This window comes from Nicotiana tomentosiformis, chromosome 6 (genome assembly GCF_000390325.3).
Source record: "Nicotiana tomentosiformis chromosome 6, ASM39032v3, whole genome shotgun sequence".
NCBI lineage: Eukaryota > Viridiplantae > Streptophyta > Magnoliopsida > Solanales > Solanaceae > Nicotiana > Nicotiana tomentosiformis.
Genome location: NC_090817.1, coordinates 138,022,079 through 138,039,151, shown reverse-complemented (window position 1 = coordinate 138,039,151; position 17,073 = coordinate 138,022,079). Strand labels below are relative to the sequence as shown.

The 17,073-nt window shown below is 38.1% G+C and overlaps 1 protein-coding gene across 2 annotated transcripts; it reads right to left on the bottom strand.

Moving 5' to 3' along the window:
* Nucleotides 1-3,476: 3,476 nt before the first annotated feature.
* On the bottom strand, nucleotides 3,477-16,150 carry LOC104090198 (transcription factor TCP17-like). Of its 2 annotated transcripts, XR_004505493.2 has the most exons (3): nucleotides 15,898-16,150; nucleotides 14,272-15,510; nucleotides 3,477-3,763 (listed from the first exon to the last, which is right to left on the bottom strand). XR_004505493.2 is itself a non-coding variant. In XM_009595252.4 (2 exons), the coding sequence occupies exon 2, from the start codon at nucleotides 15,481-15,483 to the stop codon at nucleotides 14,479-14,481; it is 1,005 nt and encodes a 334-aa protein (XP_009593547.1). In that variant the 5' UTR covers nucleotides 15,484-15,510; nucleotides 15,898-16,150; the 3' UTR covers nucleotides 14,196-14,478. The 2 variants fall into 2 exon arrangements, 1 of the variants encoding a protein (XP_009593547.1); XM_009595252.4 differs by lacking the exon at nucleotides 3,477-3,763 and having other exon boundaries at nucleotides 14,196-15,510.
* Between the last annotated feature and the right edge of the window lie 923 nt (nucleotides 16,151-17,073).

Sequence of the window (17,073 nt, the reverse complement as noted above, 5' to 3'; positions counted from 1 at the left end):
ACCTGCTCACATAACACCGCAAGCTACACACGACCTCAACACGTGTGCGAATAATCAAGCTGCCTCACAATCCACATGGCACAATAGAGATTTACATGGAATAGCTGACGACGGGAATAACATCTAATGCCCGATGACTCCTCTGTAATCAATGCTATGACGAACGAACACATCCGACCTGACGTAGAGCACACACTCACACTAGACCCACCAACGGAGCTCACACCGATTCTGATCATACCATACTGGGACAATAACCTTCCAAAGATCCACAATGGCCCTATTCATAACACATAAGAACAACTGTCAAATCCGAAACAAACTCCCACAGTCCACAAGCCAAGGAATAGAATGCCTCTCAGGCATAAACTCTCGCATTTGCGATATTACCATAACCTCCATACTTGGTTTTAATCTTTAACAATCTAGTGACTAACATGCCACACATATACAAATCTCCCTGTGGGGTACGCTCCCACGACCTTCCACTCAGGTAGCAAAGTCCGCACATCCATACCACCAACCACTCTAATTCGGTAAAGCAAATCAAGAATCCGCAAACCAATACACAATGCCTCTTCCACAAGACACCATTCCCAAGAGACACTAAGATAACGCCAACTTACTCTAAACATCTTAACTTTATTTTTCCTGCTCATCCGAGCTCGTGACATTCTTGTCAACACTAAACCACAACCTTGATCCTCAACTTTCAAATTCCCATGCTGCTCACTGCACCTATCATGCCGCTATGCGATAATACACGCATTCACCATAACCCTTGAACTACTAGTAGAATAACCACTTCATTGGCTAGAAACCTTTCACTTAGATCATTTCAGAAGAACCAACGCAACACACAACTGCATTCCCTAACCGTAGAAAAATACAAACCTCAAGTAGTGATCTAAACCATCGTGACTCTTCCAGAATCCATTTACATAGCAAGGCTATTTGAATCAAATACCTCCCAAATCAATCAAGTTACGGTGGTTGTCAAGCCCGCACGTACATCCACAAACCACATGTATAACTTCACACCGAAAGAACTGATCATTGCCACAATCAAGCCGACTCAACTGTTACTAACCGACCTAACTTCTTTCAATTTACTCTTGACCCGACTTAGAAATATAATAGCTCCATTCAAAACATAACGAACTCAATCTGCACTCATCCCGAGTGACCCGAATCGCAAGACCACATCGTCTCAATACCCATAAATCATCCCATACCTTTCTTAAGCGCACAATAGCATCTCCAACTAATACACCCATTTTGCAAGCCCTTCCACGAATCCGAAGCTATTTCTCCCTTTTCTCTGATACTGCACCGCATACCCGATGATAACATACAACATTCCAAGTCCTTAGTCACTGCACTTAAATTCTTGAGCCCACTAGGACTGTTGTTGAGAGTCAACCACTCTGACCTAGTACCGAATATAACCAAACTTCAACGCTCTACTAGCACATGGACACACTCTCAAAGAAGCAACCAGCTAAATTCTTTTCCTTGTACATTACATCCATAAGGAGCATAAACTCGGAGTCTTCCCAAAACCTGAACATGAACTGATAAGGCAACATATAACACACATTCGACAAGTTCCTTGCTCGAATCACTCCCGATATTTTCTTTTCTTAGTCATAAATAATCCACCAACACATCGATAACCAAAAACCGCACAAGCAGACAACCATGCGATCCAATCGTAGACAGTAGGGCTCCCCCACTTAGCTTTAAGCTACCATCACATAATGTAGAGCCCACAACGATTCCTCCTTATCATTTACCATGATCTCGTACCATTAACCCATCAAATTTCTCGAAGTCTTTTGTTAAGCTTTTCATGAACATTCTAAATCATCAGTCACAATCACATATTCGACCTCCTACCAGGTAGCAAGTAGTATTCTTCGCAGAAGCTTCGTCAACATTACGTAACCGCTAACCTGCTCATAGGAGATAACCTACCTATGGAATTCCATGCAGACATCTTCTAACGGTGTTGCACTGGGTACCACTACCACGAAATTAGTAAACTCTCCTGAACCCATGCTCGTCCACCAGCTGTACAAGTCTGTTCCTTCCCCGCTGACATCAACTAAAAGTTCAACAATACCTTTTAACTCAAGGCTATGTTGCATCCGTAAGTATAATCAAATCTTCACACCCCTCTTTATTTCAAGCAAACTCCTCTCTGCTATATTCAATCTTTCTCCGTATAGTAACCACCGTTTCAATTATAATCTACAGACCTAGTCACTCCCACCATGCCTCCCAAGTCGCTCTAATCTTCCTCAAGGTACGTGGCTATCCTACCACAAAATCCATATGCTACTCTGCCACTCCCACTTCGGTCAAACCATCTCCTTTAAGAAACTTCTCGGCCTTCGCTTCTCATACTTGACCTGCTAGTAATTCATCCACCGCGAGACACCTCCCGCCATGTCCTTCCTCATACTTCGCTGCCCAAATTTTGCCTCAAATCAAATCCATACCTATAGCACCGGAACTAATGAATTGCTACCAACTCTAAACCTCCTAGAAGATCATCTTTCTCGAGCCATCAACATTAGAATTACCAATTCGATTTGAAACTGCTACACACCACTATCTATGACAACCGCTTCTTAAGCACCATTTCACAACACCCTGCCCCGAAGGCAAAAATCAAAGAAGACCATAACACTGGCGAACCTTAACGCATTCCCAACAAGGACGACGATACCACATCACAATGAGAATTCCACCACGCTCAAAAATACCAAGTCTCGTCACTTCATCAACCAAACCTGGACATCTATAGTTCGATTACCTTTCCTCCACTGGAATTAAATGTTGAACCTCTAAATCATGCACTGAGAAATCCTCATGTCGAGCCATTCACTATCGCGATCCATAAATGGGCACTCTACCATTACACCAATGCAGGGCGATAACAACTCATGAATATTATAGCAATCCGTGCATAGCCTCAAAACCATAGGAAGTGCAGAAACTGAATTAAAACGATAGAACACCCTTCCGCAAGACGACGATAATAGTCTTCCCAAACACGCAGGGAAAAATATCTTGCACCACGTCTTCAGTACCAATACAACTACTCAACGTCCAATTGATAACAAACGTTTCACGCCGCATAAAATTGAGTAGGAAGGAAATAAAGGCACAAGCCTCAATGGAATCAAACCGCACGATGAGGAAATCGAGAAGGGAAGTGTTCCTAACAGCCCTGTAGCCTCTCGAAGATAAGTACAGAAGTCTCTGTACCGATCCACAATACTCTACTAGACTTGCTCATGACTCGTGAGACCCAAGTAAACCTAAGGCTCTGATACCAAGCTGTCGCGACCCAAAATCCACTATAGGTCGTAATGGCACCTAACGCTGCCGTCAGGCAAGCCAACGTTGATTTATCAATTTATTTACTCATTTTATTACTTTCAAAATCATAATCTCCATTACTTAAATAGTATAAAATGGAATTTATAGGGTAAAAGGATGATAATCGCATGAACTACAATAACGAACAACTAGTAGGAACCCCCAAAACCTGGTGTCACAAGTGCATGAGAAATTTCTAAGGAGTACAATAATAATACATCACTTATCCCGAATGTAATAAGACAGAATAAAATAAATAGTACAATGGAGACTTGGTGGACTACGATGCGTAGCCTGGAATGCAGCTCACATATAGTCTCTTCAACAGGTGCGCCTACACGCCAAGGTGATCGTCAAATGAACCTGTCAGATCCTACACATTTAGTGCAGAAGTGCAGCATGAGTACGTAAATCAACGCGTACCCAGTAAGTATCTAGCCTAACCCCGGAGAAGTAGTGATGAGGGATCGACATCGACACTTACTAAAGGTTCAATAAAATAATGTAATAAAACATAAGCAACTATGAGGATACGGAAATGATGGGGTAAATTTGTAAGTTACATAATCTTCCAATTTTTTCTTTCAAAGCATGAATTTCTAAATCTTGTATTCTACCTTAATAGCTCAGAAAAATGTCAAGTGTCATCATCAAATAAATACGGAGTACCATATAAAATGCCGGGCATACTCGGAGAGATTAGCTCGTGAATATTCGGACTACTAGCGATATAACGCACGATTCTGTCGAGGTCGTTCGGCCCGATCCAGAATAATGTGTACACTGTCCAGGGTCGAGCGGCACGAACCATAGATGCACCTATATACTGTCGATGCATTCGACCCGCTCCACAGGAAAAGGAAGGAAGTTACCGAATTACGAGACACATGTTTACAATACCGTACATGAGTACATAATGGATATAATCTTTACCGTTTCTCAAATAACTCGCCCACAACTCAAAGTGTTAAGGCTTGGCCTAGTATACATATATTTATTTCTAAATTAATTTCATTTATAACTTCAATTAATTAAGTCGGCATAATGAGTTCACATATTTCAAATATTAGATGATTAAATCCTAAGTCTACCCGAACATAAACATGTTGTAGCTACGTACGGACTCTCGTTACCTCGTGCGTATGTAGCACCCACAACTAGTTGCACATAACAATAAATATCACCTAGGAGGTAGTTTCCCCCTCACAAGGTTAGACATGAGACTTACCTCGCTCCAAAGTTCCATAATTGGCTCCAACACCTCTCAAACACCTCAAATCGATGCCCGTCTCTTCAAAAATAGTCAAACAACGTGCAACCCAATCAAAATGTACCCCAATACGTATAATTTAACAATTGAAAATGATTCCCAACTCTGCTCAAAAGCCAACAAAGACAACCCTCGGGCCCACGTGCCCGAATTTCAAAATTATTCGAAGATATACTTTACCTATAACACCACGAACTAAAATATATAACTTATTCCAAATTCCATGTTCAATTTCGTGGTCAAAATAATAAATACCAAATTCTAGGTTTTCTACCAAAATCCCATATTCCTACTAATTTCTATTTTTAAATCCATATACAAATCATGTATTTAACTTGTAATAGGTGGGAATCACTTATTTTGTGTTGCTTGATGAAAATCTCCCCTTGAAGCTCTCCAAAAATCGCCCCAACCAAGTGAAAATGGAAGAAAATAGGACAAATCCCGTTCTTAAAAGAACACAATGTCCAACGACCTCTCGCACCTACGGCCACTTGACCGTTTCTGCGGTTTCGCAGGTACGGCCAAAATATCGCTTCTGCAGTCCCCCTTCAACCCCCCTGTCTTCGCATCAGTGGACCAGACTCCGTTTCTGCGGAGTCTCACATGCAACCAAGAATCCACTTCTGCAGTCTCGCAGGTGCGGCACAAACCTCGCACCTGTGCCTCCAGCCTGCCTCACTCCATACCGCTTTTGCGACCCCTGGGCCGCTTCTACGGTCACGTAAGTGCGGAAATTCCTTCGCACATGCGGCCTCTTCCCAGCACCCTTCTAGCCGCGTCTACGATCCACTACCTCGCTTATGGAGGCCGCTTCTACGATGAAGCTTCCGCAGAAGCAGTTGCACCAACAACCAGAATCCTCCAGTTTTTCCTTAAGTCTAAAATCCGATCCGTTAACTATCCGTAATCCATCCGAGGCCTCTGGGACCTTGACCAAATATACCAACACGTCCCAAAATATAATACGAACTTAGTCGAAGCCTTAAACCACGTCAAACAATATCAAAATCATGAATCGCGCCTCGAATCAAACTTATAAATTTTTAAATTTCCAAATTCTATATCTTGTGCCGAAACGTATCAAATCAGTCCAGAATGACTTCAAATTTCACACATGAGTCATAAATGATATAACGAAACTATTCCAAAACTCGGAACCCCAAACGGATATCGATAACATCAAAATCCACTTCAAACCAAACTTATGAAATTCTTAAACCTTTAAAATACCAACCTTCCATAACAAGCGCCGAAATGCTCCCGGGTGATCCGATACTCAACCCAAACATACGCCCAAGTCCGAAATCATCATACGAACCTATTAAAACCCTCAAATCCCTATTCTGAGGTCATCTACTCAAAAGTTAAACCTTAGCCAATTCTCTAACTTAAAACTTCCGAAATTAGAATATATATATATATATATATATATATATATATATATATATTATTAATTTTTTTTCTTTTGGTTAAGTTCTTTTCTTTATTCTTCTATGAGGACCACAGAAACCCTTCGCTGCTTTATAAAAAGTGCATCTTCAGGCCCAATTTAATAGGTTTCAACTGCTGTGACCATTCCTTTAAACTTTAATTTCTTGGATCTAGTGACATGCTGATAATTGAGTGCAAGTGCAATAACCATAGCTTATCTTATTTCCCTTTCACCCTCTGTCACATAAAGAAGAATCTATGTAGATAGCTATCAGGGAATGAGATTGTACGTCAGTTGTTGCTAATTTTACTAGGTAATTGATTAATTAATATGATAGAAATTTGTCCGTAATTACCTTATAGCATTATAAGTGATTTGATTATATAAATAGTTTGCTTGGGAAAATGACATAGAGAAAAGGCGCGGCAAATCATGATAGAAGCATTGCTCCCTATGAAACTCAAATTTTTTGAACAAATGGTAAACAAGAAAAGGAAATATATATTAGGATTTGTTCCGTCCAAACTTTTTTTTTTTAGTTTCTACTATTTTAATTTCCACCTTCTTTAGGACACCATTTTCTAGCTTTTCAAAGTAAGGTTTACCTACAAACTAACTCATTTCCCATTTTGCTGATATGTGGCAATACCTTTTTCATGCTTTATTCAAAAACAGATGAAAAAAAAGAAAGAAAGTAAATAAATAAAGAATCTACAAACTTGAGTAAGTATCATATTTACCACGTATAGACGCCGCCCATTCTAAAGCCCTTGACCTAAAAAACCCTAAAACAATACACCCTAGACCTAAAGAGTAGGTTGTTTCAATTTCTTTGCAATTCACGCAAATTCCAAAACCCTAGACGTAAAAGCCATAGGAGTACGTTTTTTTTTTTTGTAGCTCAGTACTTCAACTTCAATGGCCACGAAACTGAGGCAACCGCAGCCTTTGATAAATGTCCATGGTTATGGTCACGAGGATTTGTGGTATTGTATTGATTTACAGTCCTTGCCTGAGCAACTTTCTCCGGTTGCCGAAATTGCCTTCGAAAACTAAGGAAGCTGGGCCGTTATGGGTGAACACATCTACTGGGCTGGCGGAATCAAACATTGTAAAGCATACTCCTCTACCGAATTGTATAGGCGGCACAAAATCGCCTATTCCTCTATGGAATTATATAGGCACAAAATCACAAGCCCAAATCCCTCCTCTTGGGAAGTCGTATCTTCTTCTAAGAAACTTCGTAAGCACGAAGTCTGTGTTTTCGCCCTCGATAGGAAGATCTATGTTCTCGGAAGCAAAAAAAATTTAGATGTAGCCGACGAGGATTAAGGGAGGTTCTGTGGAGAAGTTTACGACGTTGACACCCAAACTTGGGATCTGTGTGCATTGAATATCTAGGATTTTGCTATTTTTACTAATAGTTCTACGGCCCTTATGAAAAATAAGGAAGGAGAAACGATCGTTATATGTTACTTAGATTCTGACGGGCCATTTGCTATTTTACAATGTACGTGAGGATGATTTCAAATTTGAAGTTCATCCCCACTTTAATATTGGAGAACGGCCAAGCTGCTATGACATCCCTAATGGGTTTGATGGGCTTGATGATGATGAATTTGACCAACTAATAATGTATGTGGCGACAAATGCAAGGCTAAGCAACTCAATATTGTATTGGTTTACCCCTTGTGACCTGCGCTTGTATGGATACGATTTTTCCAAGCAAAGATGGTTTAAATCAACAAGTCTTGAAGAGAACTTTGTATGGAAACTTAGTGAGGAATTTGAACCTTTTATGATGAGTTATCATAGAACTCCAGTTTTGGTTGACCTATATAATGGAAATTGTTTTGTGATTGCTCCTTTGCGTTCTGAAAAATTGGGAGTGGCGGTACTTGCTGTCTCCAAATGTGCAGACTCTTTAGTTGTGTCCGTGGAGTTATGCCGCATTTTATCTGTTGTTCCTTGTTTCACTCCTCTTGATGAGATGGCAAGGGAAAACTAACTAATGGCATTTTGTTCACGCCACTGCTTTGCAACTTAAGATTTATAATAATAACGTGCTCTCAGGAAGAAAAGGCTCGTTTTCTCTCGGCGCATTATAACTAACATGCGCGTCCATGGGGGGAAAGAGAATGAGAATCCCTTCGCAGAAGGCAATTGAAGCTCAGGAATCTGCCGCAAGTGGAGCTGGATAGCAGAAATCGAAAGGAATACCAGCAATTACCGGCAATCGAGAGGATGTACCGGCAAAGACCATTGAAACAGAGCTAGGGAAAACTATGGAAATTGAGGATACAATTGAGCAATTAGAGTGGAGGAAGGAATCACAAGCATCGGAAAGTGAGAGTAAACTATCATGGGCAGACGAGGTGGAAGCATCAGCAGATTTGGAGACGAAGGCATCGATTTGGGACAACTTTGATATAGCAAAGGTGTCGAACGCTGGGTTCAAGCTAGAATTCGTCTCACCGGACAAACATGGTGAGTCATCCATATGTAAAATTGAACTAGAAGATATAAGCACAGAAATAGCACAACAACAATAACAACAACAACAATAACAACCCAGTATAATCCCACTAGTGGGTCTAGGGAGGGTAGTATGTACGCAAACCTTACCCTTACCCTAGGGTAGAGAGGTTGTTTCCGATAGACCCTCGACTCCCTCCCTCCAAGAACTCCACACCTTGCTCTTGGAGTGATAAGAGAAATAGCATATTGGAAAAATGCAATAGTATGCTACATGTTAGGAGCTTACCCACCATTTTCTATATTGAATGGCTATATTCAGAGGAGTTGGGGAAAACATGGAATAAATAAGGTCTCTATGTTGAAAAATGGCATAATATTGGTTCGGTTTGATACTGCTATTGGTAAAAATGATGTGATCCAAGGAGTGATATATCATTTTGACAACAAACCATTGATCGTAAAAGCTTGGGAGCCAGATATGGAATTCACAAGGGAAGCACTATACACAGTCCCTATTTGGGTGAAATTGCTAGGATTGGACTTCAAATACTGGAGTCCTAAGGGCCTGAGTAAAATAGGGAGTCTCATTGGAAAACCTATAATGGTGGACCATAACACAGAGAAAAAGATGGGGTTGAATTTCACAAGATTATTGATTGAAGTGGAAGTAGATTCAAGTCTACCGGATAAAGTAATTTTCAGAAATGAGAAATGGAATCTGATTGAGAAAAAGGTATAATATGATTGGAAACCTACCTTGTGTGCTTGTTGCCATAAATATGGGTACTCAGAGGAGGAATGCAGGAAAAGGAAAAATGACGAGCCAGCTACCCCAAAACATCAAAAAGAAAAAAGGTAGATAAAAGAAGATGTAATCCCAGCAACTAAATATAGGCAAAGACCAACAAATGGAAAGAAGGAAGAGGAAAAAGGAAATACACAGAAGAGTACAGGGGGAACAGAAGGAACTCGAAGCAATATAAAGAACTACCAGAACTCAGGAAGAACAACTTGGGTGACACCATTGAACACTGTCAAACATCCACCAAAATATCATGAGCAGGAAGGAGGTCAACATAATTCATTCCAGATATTGGACAAGCCAGAGGCTAGTACAGTGTTACCTAGGAGCCCATCTAGGAAAGGGGGAGGTACTAACTTACCTCTCTCAGGACATGGATAATATTTTATACAGGAATGTTAGGGGCCTCAATACCCCTAACAAACAAAAGGAAGTAAAACTCCTTTGTAGTAGAGAAAGAATTGGTTTGGCAAGTCTAGTGGAGACCAAAATAAAAGGAAGCAAGATTGAGCAAGTTGTCAACAAATTGTTTGAAGGATGGGGGTCTATAACTAATTTAGACTATCATCAAAATGGAAGAATATGGTTAGTTTGAAGGACAAACTACTTTTAGATAAGAATGGTAAGTGGTATGGAACAGGCAATTACATGTGAAGTGGTTTATAGATCACTACAAAAAATAATGATTCTAACAGTGGTATATGCTTTCAACACCAAAGAGGAAAGAAGACCTTTGTAGAATTATTTAGAAACAGCGGGTGTAAATATTAGTCAACCATGAATTATAATGGGAGACTTTAATGTTGTATTGCACATGGATGATCGAATTTGGGGCAATCCAGTTAGTATGGCTGAAGTTAAGGAATTTCATGAATGTGTGGAGAACTATGGAATCCTTGAATTGCCAAAACAGGGGAGCAGGTATACATGTAAACATGGTGGAAGCAGAATTTTCTCAAAAATCGGCTAGGTATTTGTGAACTCGGAATGGCTGGATAGTATGCCTGATTTTAGTACTACTTTCCTACCTGAGGGGATCAGTGATCATAGTCCAATGAAGCTATCTTTGCTGAACTCCCCAAAGAAAGAAAGGAAGCCATTCAAATATTGTAATGTGTGGTCTAGTCACCCTTTATTTCTGGAAAGGTTGAAAGCTGGATGGAACTTGAGCATAGAAAGATGTCAAATGATGAGGGTAGTGAGGAAGATGAAACTATTGAAGAGTGATCTGAGGACGATAAATGGTCAACATTTCAGAAATATACTTACTGGAGTGGAAGATGATAGACAAATTCTTATACAAGTTCAGCAGACACTATAGAAGGATCCACATAACAAAAAACAACTGCAACAGGAGGAAAAAGAGGCACATCAGAAATTCAGAAGATCATCTTACTTGGCTGAACTCTTCCTGCAACAAAGGAGTAAGGCCACGTGGATAAAATTGGGAGATGATAACACAAGGTATTTATTCTTTATAATTAAACATAGGAAGCTGTAACAAGCTATTATTCAGTTGAGGGGAAAATATGGCAGGCTACAGTCAGACCGGAAGATATTGCTCAAATACTAGTAGACTTCTACATAGACTTACTAGGGAAAAAAGAAAAGGAAAGAACTAATGCATTTAGAAGTTTTATAAAGAATGGATATGTTTTATCTGTAGAGGATCAGTTAAAATTATTAAGACCTTATACAGACAAGGATGTAAATGAGGCAATGTTTGGTATTGATAGAAATAAGAGTCCAGGGCCAGATGGCTTTGGAAGTGGATTCTTCCAAGATGCTTGGAATGTGGTAGGAGAGGAGGTAATAGGAGCTGTACTGGAATATTTTGAGAATGGTAAGCTGCTAAAACAGATCAACTCAATTGTAATTACACTAATACCTAAGGTGAAGATTCCACAGAATGCAAGCCAATTTAGACTCATATCTTATTGCAATGTCCTTTACAAATGCATATCTAAAATGATATGTGCAAGACTTAAGGACATACTTCCACTGATTGTGGATAAGAATCAGGCAGCATTTGTTGAGGGTAGATCACTCATTCACAATGTGCTTATATGCCATGACCTCTTAAGACACTACAACAGAAAGACATCATCTAGGTGTCTTATGAGGATTGATTTGAGGAAAGCATATGATATGGTGAGTTGGGATTTCATTGAAGAAGCTTTGAATGGATTTGGATTCCCTTGATCAGTGACTCAGTTGATCATGACTTGTGTAACCTCTACAAAATTCACATTGAAGGTTAATGAGGAAGGATTTGGCTTCTTTGAAGGGAGAAGAGGGCTGAGGCAAGGCGATCCTCTATCACCACTTTTGTTTGTATTGGTTATGAAATATCTCACTCGAGTGCTGAAAATAATGAGTGATCTGCCGGACTTCAGATATCACCCTATGTGCAAGGCTACCAAGTTGACACACCTGATTTTTGCAGATGACTTGATGGTCTTTTGCAAAGGAAATTTAGCATCTATAACGAGAGTTATGGAAGCACTAAACCACTTTATTGTTGTGACAGACTTGATGGCAAACTTAGAGAAGTCAAACATCTTTCTAGCTGGTATGGAAGAGGATGAACATGCTAGGATCTTGCAGTATATAGGATTCTCTAAAGGAACACTGCCTATCACATACTTAGGATTGCCCCTTTCATCTAAGAAGTGGAATAAAATAGAGTGCTTTCAATTGATGGAAAAGATAACCGAAAAAATAAAGCAAGCCTATGCAAAGAATCTTTCCTATGCTGGTAGACTACAAGTGATCAATGTAATATTGTTCTCTATATACAATTTCTGGGGTGCAGTCTTCATCTTACATCAAAGTGTATTGAACGAGTTAGACAGGAAATGCATAGATTACCTATGGGGGCAATGAGGAGAAAAGGAAAATGACATTAGTTGCTTGGGACAAAGTGTGTGTGCCTAAGAAATATGGGGGACTAAATATTAAAAGCTGCAGCGAATGGAATATAGCATCTGTGGGCAAACTGTTTTGGCAAGTGGCTGTGAAGAAAGATGTGTTATGGGTGAAATGGGTAAATGAAGTGTATATGAAGACAAATGGAGATTTCTGGAATCACACTCCACCACAGGATTGTAGCTGGTACTGAAAAAAATAAATGCCCTTAAGGATACGATGAAGCAATGGTATCATAATGGAGAGTATGTCATGACTACTAAAGGTGAATACTCTGTAAGCAGAAGCTATCTAACTATACTAGGGAGTCCTACAAAAATGAATGTTGTAAATCTGGTGTGGAGTACTATTATGCTGCCTAAACAAAGAGTAATTCAATGGTTGGCATATCAAGAGAGGTTGTTAACAAAGGAAAGATTGCAGAGAATACAAGTGCCTATTCATGATGACAAATGTAGCCTAAGCACAGAGGATACTAAGGAAAAGCAGCTTCACCTATTTACCACATGTAGTTGGATCAAAGTGGTAAAGAATGCTATAACAAAATGGGCGGGGATTCAACTAGCATAGGAAGATCCAACAACTAGCTTACGATGGATTAAGAGAAGTAGATAGAAGCAGTTCAAGAAGGAGATAGTTGTTGCAATTGTGGGAGCAACTATATACTATACCTGGAAAGCAAGAAACTGGAAAATATTTCGAAACATAGATGTAAATACAGATTTTGTAATAGGGCAGATACAAAGAGAGATTAGGGAAAGGATAGACTGGATAGGGAATATAAAGAGAGCTAGGAAATGTCACAGTGTGATACAAAGGATTTGTAAATAGTGGTCTTTTGTTTTTTCGGAGATTCAGAGAGTGTAACAACCTTCATAGGAGGTGGTTATAGTACTGATCGCTCCAACGGGTTGTAAAGAATCATTTGGTTTGTTAATGGTAATATTTCACAGTTATTACCAAAAAACTTAAGATTTATGAGTTAAATTTGTACTGAAGTATAGTGTGATGGACTTGAAAATGTCTCAAGTAACAATAATGTATGCGTGAACTTATGCTCCTCTCTTTCAATCATGTAAAATAATATTAGTATATTTTCCAAAAATAATTTAATGTATATGTGTATGCTCAAGCTCAAAGTGTCGTATGATATAATGGTTCCACGTGTCACGTAGAGGCGGATCTAGCATTTCGAGAAGATGGTTGCACTATATGAAGAGGTGGATCCAAAATATAAATTTAACGGGCTAACGTTCAACCATTAGGTTCTAACTATTTGACGTATTAGCTTTTGTACATATTTATCTATACTATATGCCAGAAACTTTGGGATCAATTGAACCGATGGACAATTTGCTATATCCTCGATCAACTACTACTAGTTTTAATATACATTTAATTTTATTATTTAAAATCTTACGATGAGAAAAGGAGAATAAATTTTAATGTGTTAGACTTAGAAATTAGAAAAAATAAACCAAAGAAAGAAAGCAAAAAAGAAGAAGACAAAAGTACTTAATAAAAACACATGAAAGGGCATCAACCCCTAACCTCACTTGGAGAAGTGCAAGATTTCAGCTTTATGATTTATGCGATCTTAAAATCCTTATGACCGAACCCATTTTATTTTTAATGTTATAGGTCCATATCTACTATCTAATGCATTTATAATAGATTTTTAGAATAAATTATGCTCCAAATAAAAATATTGTAAATTCAGATAAACCCAATACCTTAATGCTGCATTCGCCCCTGCAAGATATACTAGTGTTTTATGTTGACGTAGCTTTGCCTTATGGTGCAACGGTAACTTGGTTGGTTTACACATTAGGTCGTTAAATAAAAAGTAAAAAAAAAATAAAGAATTACCACGTATAGTGGTAGTAGAACAATTAGTCCAATATCCATATTATTTTCCGTAGTTAAAGAGATAAAAAAATTTATAAACATAAAAGAGACAGAATGTACCTTGCTAAATGCTGTATATCTGTAAAGAAGCAAGAATGTAGCAAATTTATATTTGCTGTATCCGGGACAAGGTGTAGAATGAGGCTTTTCAAGGCATATATATAGTTGAAGCTTTCTACCTTAAGTCCCAAGATAGAGCAACTTCCATGTGGCAATTTCTTCTAATCCATATGCTAATTAAGAACCACTGCCTTCTTTATGTGGTAATTACTGGTTGTCAAGATCACCATTATCTTGTGAGTTAATCCCATTAGGATGGTCATTCGTCTTGGAAGTTTTCACAGGGGGACTGATTAACTGAAGAGTTGGCGCGAGCGGATTTGGAAGGACATGTTGTGAATTAGTAGTACTTGAGTTTAAAAAATGGAAGTGGTTGAGCTGTGAATTAGTGGTACTCATAAATGGAGCTGGAACAAGAGATGACAATGTTGTAGCAGTTGGACAGAAATATAATTGATGAGAGCCTGAAGGAAAAGACATATAATTGGATGATGCTACTGATATAGGAAGATTATCTTCTGTTTGTGATGAAAAGGTATGGTTATTATTTCCAAATAGAGCTAAAGACAAGTTATGGTAGTTATTATTGAAGGGCATATTGCTATTTAACATGCCTGCAGGTAAAGAAGAAATGTTTTGAGATGAAAGTAGTGGAACATAACTTCCAATATTAGTACCATCCTGATTTTCTTGCTCATTTGAGGCAATCCACTTGTCTTTTCCAAATGCTGCTTCTCTCATTAAATGGTCACCTATTTTAGCCCCAGATTCATTGATAGACAACAATTCTTGATTTGATCCATCTCTCATATATGTATTTGTATTATTGAAGAAGTGAGAAAGAGATGGTGGTGGCATTTGCAAAGGTGGAAGTTTATCAATTTCATGTTTAGTAGCATCAAGTAACCAGTCTATAACTTTGCTAGGTTGGCTGAGCCCAAGTCTATCTTGAAGATTATACAAGTGAATTGCAGTAGGCACTGAAAGTCTAATTCTTCTGTCTCTTAATCCCCTTACAGTGCAAACCTTACTATGCCTATCTTTCCCTCCAAATGAACGCGAAACGCGCACAATTCTTGGATTTTTAAAGCCTGCCCATGACTGCCTTGAACTTGATGATGGAGTCCTTGAGATTTTACTCTTATTGGTGTCATGATCATGATCTGCTTCTTGCTTATTAGCCTGAGATTTGTTTCCACTTGGATTCATCATCAACTTGTTTTTGTCATTACTGATGATCTACAGAAAACCAACAAAATAGAAAGATGAAGAAATTAAAGTAGGTTCAATTAGATGTAGTAAAGATTTTAATTTGTTTGATGAGGATTTAAAAAAAGATCTAGCTACTCTTTCCCACAAGAAGATTGAGAAAACTAAATGAAGAAGTCTTGATTTGCTATGATGATTCTTTAACATATTGCAAGTTATGATTCAACAAAAATGTAACAAAAGAGGTAATTAATCAAGAGAAATTTATTAGTGTGAGATTTCTTGTTAACAATTCTAGAAGCTTACTGTGAAGACAATTAGGTAGGACTTGATGTTTATGCAACTTGAATTTTCCATCCATAAAATTGAACCTCAGTAGATAATTAGGGTAAACAAAATCTTGGTTTGATCACTTACCAATATATAGTTGGAGAAGAAAAGATTCTTCCCTGAGATGTACAATGGTTATTACCGCCTTTCGATTATTAGTATTGGCTCGTGAAGTAATAATCCCTCCTTCTTCTTAAAAAAAAATCAATTTTTTCTCTTTAATTTCCTCTTGTTCCTCCTGCCTTGTATCAAGATGAGTGACTAAAGCAATTTTGACGAGAAACCTAACTCATGTGCAAAGAATAAACTTATATTATAGGATAAGTTAAAGTTTTAGAAAAGGAGAAATGTAATAGAATCTTACTATGAAGAAAAAGGTATGGCGAATTTGTAGCCACGTGTTATCGATTCAAGATAATACGTAACGTATTAATAGGAATTTAAACAAGTTTAGACTACACAAAGAACAATTTTTGCATAATGAAGAAGTAGTTAGTTTGCTGGTTAAATACTGTTAATTATGATGCTACATAAGTAAGGTATAGGGTGTTAACCTCAAAAGGACCACCCTAGAGTTGGAAAAAGAAAAAGGAGTTATTGCTTTTCTCTTCTTTTTTTCCAACTAGCTAGTGAAAAGTTAGTATCTAATCAACTAGGTTTTTATTGCATCTCTGTCCTCTTTAAAGGGATTAAAAGTTGTTTCTGCTATTTGTTGTAGTAATTCCACTAATTGAGATAAATGGCATGAATAGTTATAGCTACTATAAAACAATTATTAATCTAATGTCAGAAAGAAAAACCGACAAGTTCAACTTATATACACATACAGTTCAAAGAATGTTTACACTTTCAACCGTTGTAAAATAATGTCTTATTTCAAAATTACAAATTTCACTAGCTTTATAATTTAATGCCAGAAAGAAAAATCGACGAGTTTAACTTATGTACACTGACAGTTCAACAAATATATACATTTTCATCTATTGTAAAATAATATCTTATTTCAAGATTACAAATTTCACTAGCTTGTTTTACGGAGGGTTACCTATAAGTATCTTTTGAATCACTTAATATTGTAAAAATTTCTTTATATTGTTTTAGATCAAACTCAAAACTAATTATATAAAACTGTAGCAAGTGGAAAGCCAAATTAAGTTTGTGGTGCATGATGTTGTAGTTCATTAGGTGGATGAGATAATTGATAGTAGAACAGCTACACTTGTAGAGGAGGGACCAACCATACAAGTTCTTAAAAGCCTTTCC

What these genes read in the sequence shown, in the direction of transcription:
- LOC104090198 (XM_009595252.4), bottom strand. Translation starts at nt 15,483, where the DNA reads ATGATGAATCCAAGTGGAAACAAATCTCAGGCTAATAAGCAAGAAGCA.